The sequence below is a fragment of the Hipposideros armiger genome, unplaced genomic scaffold (assembly GCF_001890085.2).
Source record: "Hipposideros armiger isolate ML-2016 unplaced genomic scaffold, ASM189008v1 scaffold_475, whole genome shotgun sequence".
In the NCBI taxonomy this organism is placed as follows: Eukaryota; Metazoa; Chordata; class Mammalia; order Chiroptera; family Hipposideridae; genus Hipposideros; species Hipposideros armiger.
This window is the reverse complement of record NW_017731825.1, coordinates 601,879-615,748: the sequence shown is the minus strand read 5'-3', so window position 1 is coordinate 615,748 and position 13,870 is coordinate 601,879. Positions and strand designations below refer to the sequence as shown.

At 42.1% G+C, this 13,870-nt stretch overlaps 1 protein-coding gene across 2 annotated transcripts in view; it reads left to right on the top strand.

Annotated features, from left to right (window-relative positions):
* ZFAND3 (zinc finger AN1-type containing 3) overlaps window positions 1-13,870 on the top strand; it is a 319,948-nt gene that overhangs the window by 288,028 nt on the left and 18,050 nt on the right. For both annotated transcript variants that reach the window (XM_019666562.1, XM_019666561.1), the window contains one exon: window positions 855-1,022. In XM_019666562.1, coding sequence (XP_019522107.1) covers window positions 855-1,022 — 168 coding nt within the window. The remainder of the gene's footprint in view (window positions 1-854; window positions 1,023-13,870) is intronic.

Here is a 13,870-nt window from a genome sequence, read left to right as displayed (position 1 = left end):
CACTGCACGGTGGAGGCCACGGGGCAGCGCCCTGGGGAACAAGCAGGGACACTCCTTAGCGCTGAATAAAGGTGGAATCTGATTCTTATGTGTTTAAAGTAGAAATATGAGTGTTTTTACTAGAAAAGATTATGGATCACCCACCAAACACTGGCGTTAGGTGTGGAATTATGCTGACCATGGCAATATAAAGAATAATAGACATAGTCCCTTCTCTAAAGAATTACATTTACATAAGGATACAAATATCCAAGAGGTAGATAACCAGTAAAAGCTGGGTCCTAAAGAAGGGGTACAGACAGAGAGGATCCCATTTCCAGATTGCATGGTCTCCCCGTAGAGCAGTGGTTCTCAACCTTCCTAATGCCGTGACCCCTTAATACAGTTCCTCATGTTGTGGTGACCCCCAACCATAAAATTATTTTCGTTGCTACTCTATAACTGTAATTTTGCTACTGTTATGAATCGTAATGTAAATATCTTTTTGTTTTCTGATGGTCTTAGGAGACCCCTGTGAAAGGGTCGTTCGACCCCCAAAGGGGTCGCGACCCACAGGTTGAGAACCGCTGCTGTAGAGATAGCTGCTTTTAAAACAGCACACACCTGATTTTTGTTGCCACCCCCACCCTCCTCTCCTGGCTCAGGCCTAGCCTATTAGAAGTCCACCCTGAAGTTCATGCCTGTAATAATTTGTGCAGCATAAACCAGGCCAGTCAGAGCTGGCTCTTGCTCACACAGGTCCAGCTCCTGGAAAGGGCATAGCCGGGGCAGAAGAGCGCCGGGCAGTGCATTAATCAGCTGTGCTTGCCAGGCCCGGCACTAACCCCAACCCCTGAATGTGTTGTTTTGGTCAGATTCACAGTCTGAGAATGAGGATTCGCCAGTGAAACGGCCACGACTACTGGAGAATACCGAACGATCCGAGGAAACCAGCCGATCTAAACAGAAGAGTCGACGTCGGTGCTTCCAGTGCCAAACCAAACTGGAGCTGGTGCAGCAGGAATTGGGATCGTGCCGCTGCGGTAAGCGTCTCCCCCAGGGGCAGGGTGGAGACTGTCCTTGACCCCCTGGCATGGCTTTGAAAGTATTCCTAGGAGGCTGAAGTACCTTGTCTTCCTCTGAGTGCCCCTGTGAGCTGTAGGTTTGGAGCCTGAGAAGTCAGAGTAGAGGATTTCTGACACACACACCCTCACTGCTTGGAAACACTCCTTTAGAGCCGCCTTGTTATTGCTTACTGCGCTCAACTCCCCACTGCACATTACTTGGGTTCCTTCTCAGTGATGACTTATTTAGAAATTAACCAAACCAGCAAAATTCTGGGCCATGTACCATAAAATTCAGATATTAAATTAATTTTGAATGAGCTTCTTACTATGTATAATAAATGGAAGATTTCTCCCGCCATATCCCTTTTAAATTAAAGTTTGATTAGAAAATTACTTTCTTTGAACCGTAATTCATTGTCAGTTAACCCCTTGGAAATAGCTTTAAAGTAACCTTTTCCTCTTTAGTAGCCAGTGTAATATCAGCTCTTTGCACATCTCTGCCCAGTGATGTGTTTTTAAAAACTTGATGCGGACACACAGTAGAATGAAATTTAGATCAATCCCTCCTTCCCCTCCTTTAGGCTGATTTATAATTGTCCTGTCTCTGATTTGATTTCCTGATTTTAAAGCACAGTATTACGCTTTAAGGCCTTCAAGGCCTAGGTCTCGCCTCTGAGAATCCTGTATATATATTCTTTGTTCCTAGGAGTTAGTTTAAGAAGCCTCCTTTCCACCCCGGGGTAGTCTCATACCCCACAAGGGCTAGTGCCGGCAGTCAGGGATAGATGCTTCTCTCGGCAGCTGGGAAGTGAACAGTCACTCCGAATCATTCATCGTCTGATGAGACAGCCGTCCCTGCTCTTGTTCCTCACTCATCTGCCCTGATGGAAATGTGGGAGTACCAGTTTCTCATGGAAACAAAGTTGGAACTCCTGCTCCTGTCACGACCAGGGATCTGTTTCTTGTACACTCGGGTGTGTGGTATGTAACTGAAGCATGTATTTCACTGCAGAAATGGGGACCAGCATGGGGAGTCCAGGCGTCACCGGACAAGTTTTTATTTTTCAGCTTGCATTTAGTTTCCTCCTAGATGCTTGTATGAAAGGACAAAGAAGAGAGGTGTGGGGTAAGAGGCGGGGGCAGAGGCTGTTAGCAGAGTTTTCAAACTTCAGTTGTGTTCATGCATGTGGCATGTCCTAGGTGAGCCCAGAATCTTATCCTTAGGCTGCTTGTTGATCAACCCTTCCAGGTAACTTGAAGTTCTTGGTGAGGTAAGGAGGGAGCACTGTGGTTAGCCAAGGAAACTTGGGTCTGAGGCTAACCACCTTTGCCCATATGGAAGACCTGATCTAATCTTTTGTGGTACAAATACTTGCTTTGGTCTTCCTTGGAACTGTTGGGGTATTTCAGTGATTTCGTCTGTTGCCAGTGTTGTGAAGCCTAACTGACCATTTCGCCTGTTGCAAACACAGGCCTTTGGTGGTTCCTAAATTAGAATCATGGGGTTTTCCAGTACCTTGTGTTCTTGTTTCCTTCTTGAAAGTCATTGAATCTGGGGTATTACACAGGATTTGCCTTAGTGGATCAGGCAGTTGGTCCATTAAGTGTGCTGTCTTGCCTCTGGCAGTGGCTAATATCTCCTCTCCTTGTCAGGTGAGCAGTAAGAGTTCACAGTCAGTTTAGCGCTGAGAGATCCAGAGGTGGTGTAACCAAGTCTCCCGTTTACCTTCCGTTTCGATGCAAAGCACCTAATTTCCTAAGGTCTTAGGCACTGCTGGAAAAAAATCTAGAAGTACATGTTCGATGACTATCTTCCTGCTCCTAAAGTGAAGCCAGCTTGATTGTCTCTGATAAGTATGGATTACTCTGCTGTTCTCTTCACCTCTTGGGCAGGTGGCTGGATTTCTAAGTGCCCATTGGGTTAGCCACAGACGTGCATCCTTTTTAAATGATCTCACTCATAGTCTCTTGGCTTGTGCCCAATTCCGAGGGTCTGCATATGGAGAGATTTGATTTTTCTGGTGGAGAAGGACATTTTGAGCTTTCTTCAGTACCTCCAGATGTCGCCTTCCCAGAGAGCCAGGAGCTCAGTTTGGCCCATTGAGAGCATTACACGTACATGCCAGAAAAATGACTGAGGCAACTGCCACATTGCAGAAGAGGAGGGACAGCAGTGGAGACATATGCCGGTGGGACTGTCTGTGACAGATAGCTCTTGTGTTTCTCCTGCCTGTCTGCTTGGATCTCTCCAGGAAAGGATGAAGTGGAGAGTTATTTCCTTGAGGACGCATCTGGAGTGTTAGACCTTTAACCGCCCTGAAAGGTTTTAGATGGAGGGAAACACAGTCATTTACTACTGAAAGTGAAGACTCAAGAAGGTAGTTTGAACTCAAACAGAACACTTCTCCACTGTGGGGGAAAGGGGGGGGTGAAATATATATATATATATATATATATATATATATATATATATATATATACACACACACATATTCACAATCTTTTTTCCATTCCCCTTCCACTCTGTACAGGTTATTAACTGCTGACAAGAAATTCACATCTCATAAATAATGCTTAAGAGCCATTGCTATATAAATTGAATGTGTTATGAATTGTGATGGGCCTTTTTGTAGCATTCGATGCCTAGAGCAGGAAGAACAGAGGATGTCATTTTCATTAATTTCTAATGAGGTGCCAATTAAAGACAGGGAAGATGCTCCAAAGGGAAGAATGGCCAAGCTCCCCTGAATCCTCTGCCCCGGGGCTGTCATCCAAATACTGCCAGCAAGCCTTCTCTAAAAATTCCATTAAATTACAGTCTCATGGAGAGCACGCACAGACACATTTCAGCCTCCCTTTGATCTTCAAAAGAGCAATTTGTAAGACGAGTTCTGAGCCTTCTCACATAGGGAACAGCTAGAGGTGATAGGAATTGTTAATTGCCAAGACACTCCATGGCTTTTCAATAAGTAGGTGAATTTTGAAGATGAATTCTCCTCTGCCTCGCTGTGAGAAGATAACCTTTAAATCAACAATACCAAAGTAACACCCTTTTCCTGTGAAATCTTTCAGGGTGCCAATTAGGAAAGGCATGTGGTGAGGCTGGGATGATACCCTCTGTCCTAGAGTATTTTCAACAGTTTAACCTCTCAAGATAGAAAACAATTGCATAATAATGGATTTACTTGTTTCATTTTCTATTCAGTAGGCAAATTGATCAGCCCATTCTCATTGTAGGAGTCTTGTCTCTCCCAATGCCATCTAAAGAGTGTTCTTCTGAGATCTGGCCGTCCTAGTCAGACCTGGGCCCTGGCCCCATCACAGCCATGTGAGCGCTATGTGTTCTGAGCAGGTCCTGCACAATACACATGGCGTGGCTTTTCAATCGCTATGCATTGTTTCCCAGAACCACTGAATTAATTTTTAAGTACCAGTCTAATAGCTTGTATAAGTTATCGCATATTTTAAATTGACAATGACTTAACAAACTGTAAGCTGATATGCTCCCTTTGGGGACAACAGTGCTTTTACTAACCTCCTGAGTAATCTGACTTCCTTTATTGCTTTCAAAATAAATTTTGTATTCACTTTAGAAACTCAGAGGGATGCTTTAGCTGGGATCTGTAGAGTAGTTTATCATCTCCAAGTACCTCAGTGGTCATTTCTGCCTTATCATTCACTGTCGAACTAAGGTCAGCAAGCATTTATTGAGATATAGCTAGGCACAAAGCATTTTGCTAGGTGTTGTGGGACTATAGGAGCTAGAAATAGAGAATGTAGGAGCTCATAGTCTAGGTCAGCGGCTTCAAACTTTAGTGGGCATCAGAATTCCATGGAAGGCATGGGAAGACAGACTGTGGCCCTATCCCTGGAAGTGCTGAGGCAGCGGGCCTGTGCGTGTTTAACAGGTTCCCAGGAGATGCCGTTGCCACTGGTTTGAGGACCACACTCTGAGAACCCCTGCTCTAGGCAGCTCTCAATCCTGGGAAGCTTTTCAAAAATAGAATGTCTGGGCCTTCCTCTAAACCATGAAATCAGAGAAGGTCTCCAGGTACTGTTTTTAATTTTTAATTTGGAAATTAAAAGATTTTTCCTGGACCATTTGAGAGTAAGTTGCAGACATCACGGTCCTTTTCCCCTATAAACATCAATGAATATTTCCCAAGAATAGGGATATTTTATATAACCACAGCACAGTTATCAACTTCAGTAAATTAATACTGATACAATGCTTTAATCAAATCTTTCATACATATTCCAGTTTTGTCAGTTGATCCAATAGTGTCCTTTATAAGAGCATTTTTTTCTCCTCCAATACAGAATTCATTCCATGATCAGGTATTGCATTTAGTTGTCAGGTCTCTTTAGACTCTTTTAACCTGGAACATTTTCACAGCTTTTCTTTGTTTTTAATGATATTAACATTTTTGAATACCACATCCCTCCACCCCCAACCTTCCCATCCACAGCTTTTTTTAATAGAACATCTCTCATTTTGGGTTTGCCTGCTGTTTCTTCATGGTGAGATTCAGGGTACATATTCCCAGGCAGAATACTATGTAAGTGGTACTGTGTACTTCTCAGGGCTTTACACTGGGAAGCACACATGACCATCAGCCTCTCAGTGTTGATGTTAATTGTGATTCACTCACCCAGTCAAGGTACTGTTCGGTGTCTCCACTGTATAGCTGCTATCTTTAACCTTACAGGTAGTAAGCAATCTGTGGGAAAATACTTTGCGACCATGTAAATGTCCCAGTCTTCATCAAAAATGTCTCCTAGGTTTAGCACCCATTGATAATTGTTGCCTAAACCAGTCTTTACTATGATGGTTTCAAAATGATGATTTTCTAACTCTAGCCCTTCTATATTTACTGTTTGGCATTCAGTAAGTGAAACCCTCTTCCCCCCATTTATTTACGATTGGTATAGACTCATGAGCTCTTATATTTTTTAGTGGTTTATAATTCATTACTTATTTTGGTGCTCAAATGATCCCAAATTTGGCTGGTGGAAGTTCCTTCAAGCTGACTCCTGTGTCCTTGTGACATGCCTCCCCCTTTTCCCTATCTTTTTTTTTTTCTCTCTCTCTCTCTTAGCATTTCCATGCTTTCTAGAATAATAAGATGTTATTTTGGGTGCATTTGTACTTACCTTTGCCAAGTCCTGGAAACAGCCACTTTTCCAAGGATCCCCAAGGTGATTTTAATATGCATTTAAAATAGGGAGTTGCTAGGCCTGAGAGGAAAGCAAATACATACATAAAATAACTGACATCCAGAGCAGCCTACCAGAAGAGTTTTAACCAAGGTGCAAGCCATAAGTTACGGGAATATGGAGAGGGAGAGATTAGGACAGGTTTCCACAAGGAAAGGTGGAACTTAGACGTGGGGAAAGAGGGAATGCGTGGACAAAGCTGATTTCTGAAAGGGAGTGACCTCTGGCAGCTGGCAGCTTGATGCATCCTTTGGGTTGAGGAAGGAGAGCGCACTAGAAGGAAGAGAAAGTATTCAAGATTCCAGGCCACAGGGTTTGGACCTTGGTTTGCAGTGAGAAGGTATCAGTGGTTTTGACTGTGGTCAACACAGTCTAATTTGACTGTATTTTTTTTTAAATTATGCACACAGGAAAACCAGGTGGGTCTTGACTCTTTTTAGAGGAATGATCTAGGAATATGTGAACTGATTCACTTAAGTGTAAAATAATATGCGTGTGTCACAGCCATCCCTGCCACTATAGCGGACTGCACAGTGAACAAATAGTGATATCCTAAGGCTCAGTGTGGGGCAAGGAGCTGTGGTGATTACAAAACATGGTGGTGACATGAGATTTCCAGGCTGGCCCATTTCAGCAGCATCAGAGATCACAAATAAGCCTTCATGTCTGTGCCTTTATTTTAACTCTAGTCCACGTGTGATTTGAACCTGTCGGGAACCTTTGGCATCCTGTCCTATGACTCTGAAAGAGAACCAGGCAGTATGTTCTTAGGAAAGGCCTTAGTCCACGTACAGAGTTCTAGTCCGGATCCATCAGAAACCCTGCTATCAGGGGAAACACCTGAGATCCTTTATCATGACCCCCGTTGATTTGGCTGTTAGGTGTTACCATGATTGCTTGAGTGGAGAGTCCGTGCTCTGCCTTGTGTTACACAGAGAGTGTGGTTACCAAGGCCCCTACCTTGTCGGAGTTTCTGCTTTTTATGCTAAGTCTGGCAGCGAGAGCCTCAAGTTTCCCCAGTGCTTCTAAGGCAGCAGTTGGTTGTATGTCACCTGTGGCTCAAGAGAAGGAGGTGCCCTGCCCACTGTCCCAAAAGCAAAAAAAAAAAAGAAAGAAAACCTGTTGATGGGTGCTATTATTACATGTGTGAGAGCTAAGGGTAATTGGAAATCTGGAGGCATTCTGAGAGAATTTTCCCCCCTTCCTGCTCCCTTTCTTTTACTCTCACTATACTTGTACCTGAACAAGAGTATGCTATCTGTATTCCCCATTTAATCTTGAATGTGTAAGAGCTCTAGTCTAAAACCTAACAGTTTAGTCCCTCTGCTACTCCTCCATAAATTGCAAGTTGAAGTGTTAGAGCAAAACAAATCAAACCTTTTACTGAGCACTAACTCCATGTATTTATACGTAGTCCATTCGTTCAGCACTGTCCCATATGTCCTTTGGCAGAGCTGTAGAGAGATGTCAGAGGCATGACCAGCTCCCCTCCCCAACGAAACAGCAATCAGAGACCGAGCTTTTAAAAGATGTGCAGAGCACATTTACTGAAGCCCGTGTCACGTCCCCACTCATACCCTACTGACAAATAAGTCAGAAGACCCTTGTCCCATGAAGTGAAATATTTCCTATCTGGATAGCAAATTTGCAACTACTTCTGTAGTCCAATCTTAGCAGCCATAACAGCACAATAACTTTCTCAAAGCTATTTGGGTAGGTTACCCTACTTAAAATACTTTTTTATGGGGAGAAAAATGGATTATTGCAAAAGGAAATTAATTATTGGTGGTTTTTTTTTGTTTTAGTTCCAAGAGTAGTTTCAGTTAATTCTTTGCCCAGCAAAGTGTGTGTGGTTTTTTTTACAGATTTTTTTTATTGTGAAATAAATTTTTTAATTAGTTTCAGCTGTACAACACAGTGCATTATACTTTTTACCCCTCAAAGTGACAACCCTCCTCCCCCAATCCGCTGCCCCACTCCCCTCCATATCATACGTATCTATTACAATTCCCTTGACTCCACTCCCGCACTATACTCCATGTCCCGTGACTATATATATATATATTCAATTACAGTTGACATACAGTATTATACAACATTAGCTTCAGGTGTACAGTGCAGTGATCAAGCCTCTACCCCATCCATGAAGTGGTCTCCCTAACAAGACTTGTGTCCATCTGACACCCTATAAAATATTTACATTATTAATTATATTCCCCAAACTGTCTTTCATATATCTCTGTGGCAGTATTGTAGTTACATATTTGTGCTGTCAATCCCTCCCCCTTCTCCCTCATCCCCACCCCCTCCCAACTAGCAACCATCAGTTTTTCCTCTATATCTATGAGACTATTTCTGTTTACTTTGCTCATTTATTCAGTTCTTTAGATTCCACATATAAGTGAGATCATATGGTATTTGTCTTTCTCCGACTGACTTATTTCACTTAGCATAATATTCTCTAGGTTCACCCATATAGTTGCAAATGGTATGATTTCATTCTTCTTTATAGCGGAGTAATACTCCATTGTGTAAATGTACCTCAGTTTCTTAATCCAGTTGTCTATTGATGGGCTATTATAAATAGCACTGCAATAAACATAGAGGTGCATATATTTTTTTGAATTAGCATCTTGGGTTTCTCTGGACAGATACCCAAGAGTGGAATTGCTGGGTCATACGGTAGTTCCATTTCCAGTTGTTTGAGATGCCTCCATACTGATTTCCATAATGGCTGCACCAATCTGCAGTCCCACCAACAGTGCACCAGGGTTCCCTTTTCTCCACATCCTCTCCAGCACTTGTTTGTCGATTTATTGATGATAGCCATTCTGACCGGAGTGAGGTGGTATACAGATTTTTTTTTAGATACAATTCATAAACCATAAAATTCACCTATTTTTACAGTTTAGTGCATTTTAATAAGTTAAGTTGTGCAGCTATCACCAAATTCAAATTTTAGAATACTTCCGTCACCCCAAAAAGTTCCCTTCTGCCCCTTTTCAGTCAATCTCTACTGTCCCCTACCCCAGCCCCAGGCAACTACTGATCTTCTTTCTGTCAGTATGATTTTGCTTTTTCTAGAATTGTAATATCAATGGATTCATGCAGTATGTATATGGTCTTGAGTGTCTGTCTACAGAGTATGTTGTTGAGATTCATCCATGTTGTTACCTATCAGTAGCTCATTCTTCTTTAATGTTGAGTAGTATTTCATTGTATGGATAATACCATATTTGTTTATTCATTTACCACAAGACATACATTTGGGTTGTTGCCAGTTTGGGGATATTATGAATACAGCTGCTGTAAATATTCATGCACAAGTTTTGGTGTGGACATATATTTTAATTTCTCTTGGGTAGATATATAGAGGTGAAATTGCCAGGTTGAATGACCAGTGTGCATTTAACGTTTTAAGAAAATCCCATCAGCAGTGTATTAGGGTTCTAATTTCTCTAAAATTTGCAACATTTAACATTGTCATTCTTTTTAACTTTAGCTATTCTGGTGGTTAGGTGGTACTGCGTCATTGTGATATATTGCAGTTCCCTCATGACCAGTGATGTTAGGCATTATTTTTTTTATATGCTTTTGGCCACTCATGTATCTTCTTTTGTGAAGAATTTGTTCATACCTCAAATATTTTTCGCATTTAGAAAATATTTATAGAAATACCATCTTAACAATATTCTAAACTAGGGGTCGGCAAACTTTTGAGATGGAAGAGCCGCCAGGGGTGGGCAAGCTGCAGCTTGCGAGCCACATGCGGCTCTTGGGGTACGTACATGTGGCTCTGAAGTAAAATTGAAAATGAAAATAAAACTACTGTAGTTTCATTTATAATATTACTTTAAATTTTCCTTATTTTTAAAAATATATTTATGGCTCTCAAATAATTTTTAGATTGTTGTGAGGGACAGGATTGGCTCTTCCAGGGGTCAGCAAACTTTTGAGACGGAACGTACCCAAAGAGCCGCAGTTTGCCGATGAATATAATGCATCTCTCTGTTTATTTAAGCCTTGTTTAGTTTCTCAACAGTGTTTTCTGTTTTTCAGCATACATCTTTTGTTAAATTTATTCCTGAGTGTTTTAATTTTTTGATGCCAATGTGAATAGAATTTTTAAATCTTATTTTCAGAATATTCTTTGCTGCCACTTCAAAATAAGTCAGTTTTTATACATGACCTTTTATCCTGCAACCTTGCTTAAATTCACTTACTAGTTCTAGATTCCTTAGAATTTTCTACATCCATGATTATGTCATCTGCAAATAAAGGCAGTTTCACTCCTTTCCAATTTAAATGCCTCTTTTGTTTTTTTCTTGCATTATTGCACTGGCTAGGATCTCTCTAGCATAATGTTTAAAGAAGTGTTGAGACTAGACCTCCTTCTCCTTGACCTCAGATAGAAAACATTCAGTCCTTTACCATGGAGTGTAATTTAGCTGTAGATATTTCACAACTGTCCCCTACCTGTGCTCCTCACCCCAACAAATTGTATAGTTGTAGCTGTTGAATGTATTTTAGAGAATAAAGGAAATGTTCAAATACATTCCCCCAAAACAGATGATAGAGCCCATAGTGAGCTACCATGTGGCATAAAAGGTCAACAAAGCTGTGTTTTAAAGAGTTTTGCCATCCCATGGATTCATTTCTGTTTACAGTTGAAGCATATTCCCATTTTTCATAATCATATGTAATGTGTCTGTCTAGCTGTAGTGGGAAAAACTGGTGACCTTAGAGTACCCCTTTTTCTCAAATCAGTATCATAACAGATACCCAAGATACTGTTCTGGGTTATTCTTACTTGAGGTAATGAAAGCAAACCTCACTGAGAGATGCTTGAAAATGCTGTTTGAATTAAATACTTTTACTACAAGATAAAATCATAAAAATTTGTGGGTAGATAAATACCGTCAGGATTAGAAAGAACCTTGCAATCATTTAATCCAACTCCATTTTTTAAAATAAATGAGGAAACAGAGACCAGAAAGGTTGCCACTAGTCTCAGATCACACCTGTGTACTAAATACTGTATTTTATGCAGCCTTTGGTCTAAAACCCGAAGACTGCTGAAGAGTGTCTGACCAGTATGGCTGCTCTCAGCAGGCCCACCCCTCCCGTCAGCGTGTGTGTCAGCCCCACTAACTGTAGCTCCTCATCACATCTTCTTGCCTGTCTCTCCCTTGTCATCTGCTCTGTTGTCCCCACTGAACCCAACTTCTCCCTCCTGAAGTACCCAGGAGATTTCTTGGTCTTTCCTCCAAATTAATACACCTGATTCTTTTAGCCTCCTCTTAGTGTGGCCTCCAAGGCCTTGCTCCAAGACTGGGAACTCATGTATGGTGCCTTCATGGCAAGCTGTCACCAAATTAGACCAGTTATAAAAACAAAGGATTTGGGTAAAAATAATAGGGTTTTACATTTTTTTCTTTTAAATTGATAACCAATTGTTCACAGAGTTTTGCTAAAGAAATGTCCTTCCCAGGGCCTTTAATGTGCGTAATTAAAACTAATTTGTGTTCAGTACCTTGTAAGCAGATATCTGTTAGCAGACACTCAGTCTTCCTAATAGATTCTTACTGTGATTCCCTCGGGAGCAGTGCCTCTTAAAAAAATGAGGGCCTGCGACCAGCACTTCAGAGTCCCTGGATAGAGGGAGATACTTATTTAGAAAGCAAAAACTGTTTTTCAGGTAATTCTAATATAACCCTGAAGTTTGATATACTGCCTGTATACTTAATAGCTCATTTTTTCATAGGAAACACAAAGGTAATTTAAGAGCAAATAGAATTACTAGAAATTTCAAATGAGATGGTCTACATTATAGAGGTTTTATATCAGATCTGGTCAACTCCATTCTCTGTCACTTAGGGATTCACATCTTCTGAATGTTTAATACATGCCTTCCTCCCCTGGACTTGCTATCCCCTGCCAGTTGCTAAAATCCTCAGGGCCAGCACCACGCGCTGTTCTGTAGCTTTCCATAGCCCCCGTTAGAGGATGGGGCCTGCAGTGGGCACCCAGTCAGTGTTGACTAATAACGGACAAGAAAAAATGAGAAGTCAAAGACATGTGGTGTTCTGGTGAGCCTGCTGGCCATCCGTTGGGAAAAGTCCTTTTGTAGTAGTATTGGATAGCAGGCCCACGCGGGGAGTGGGAGGATGTCTGGGTCAGTCTCCCTGCAAATCCCTGAAGCCAGGGCACATGTGCAGCCCGAGGGTTCCCCAGTGGAATATTTGGCTGAAGGAACAAGTTCTAGATAAAGAACCTTAGCGTTATTTATTTTTACATACTTTTCTGCCTTGAATTTTTATTTGTAGAGGGAGGGAAATCAGACAAGACATCTATACTATTAGGGTGGCATTGCTTGCTTGGTCTAATTAAAATTATTTGATATGTTTATGGTTTAATTAAATACTCAACTTTGGGGATGGGTGTATTTGCAAAAATTAAAACACTCAGGAATAAATTTAACAAAAGATGTATGCTGAAAAGTAGAAAACATTGTTGAGAAATTAAATAAGGCTTAAATAAACAGAGAGACGTATTATATTCATGGGTTAGAACATCTTGCACATGAGTAAGAAGGGCTCTTTGGAGGTCACAGACCTGTGTGTAACCACACCATTCCTACCTAACAAACCTGTTACTCTCTGATGTAGAATCTAAGCCCTTGAGGGACTTAGAAGTATTCCATCCTGGTGTCAGTCCAGCCCCCTGAACTTACACAGCAGAAACCACATTCCCATTGCCCTGGCAGGTAATCCAGTCACCATGCGCCTCTCCAGCCTGGAGGGAGTGTGGCACGTCTCGTTGTCAGGCAGCGCGCACTGACTAGGTACTTCGTCCCCTGGAAGAAAACGAGCCTCCTTGTGTGTGCTCCTTCCTCCCCACTCTGCCCTCAGAGCAGCTGTCACGAATCATCTTCCTCTTCCTCTCCTCTCCTGCAAGGTCGCTCTTCCAATATCTGAGCACAGTGGCTGTGGCTTTCTAGCACCCTCGCTCCTGCAGTGGCAAGTCCATTCACAGGGATAAAGAACTGGTGTGGGGACCTCAAGGACAAGGCGGAGCACAGGACTGCCAGCCTGGCCTCAGTGTTTGTCGCCACAGTTTTCTTCATCAGTGGCCCTCACGAAACCTGGGGTCCTCTTTAACAAAACCCTCCACCTGCTAATCAGTCTCCTTCTGAGACTGCCCAAAAGTCTTCTCTTCTGAGGAGTTCATGGTTGGCCTCTGTTGCTACACTTCTCAGAACATATTGAAATTGTCTGTCTACACATCTGTCCTTCCCAGACCATAAGCACTGGAGGGCAGGGACCATAGTGTGCTCTCTGGCGGCTCCCAGCTCCTACTGCAGTTGCTGGCATGTAGTGATGCCTCGTAAAAATTGGACGAAGGAGTGAACCCTGTACCATTGTAGTTTTGATCCTCTGGGGGAAGGAGAAAGAACTGTTCCACTGAACAATTGCTGTGTGCTGGATGCGTGATATCATTTGACACTTATAGAAGCATTGTTGGACAAATGGCGCTCTGTTTTTACAGAGGTGAAAACTCAAGCTTTGAAGTAACCCGGAAAGGCTAAAGGAGCACCTGGCATTTGA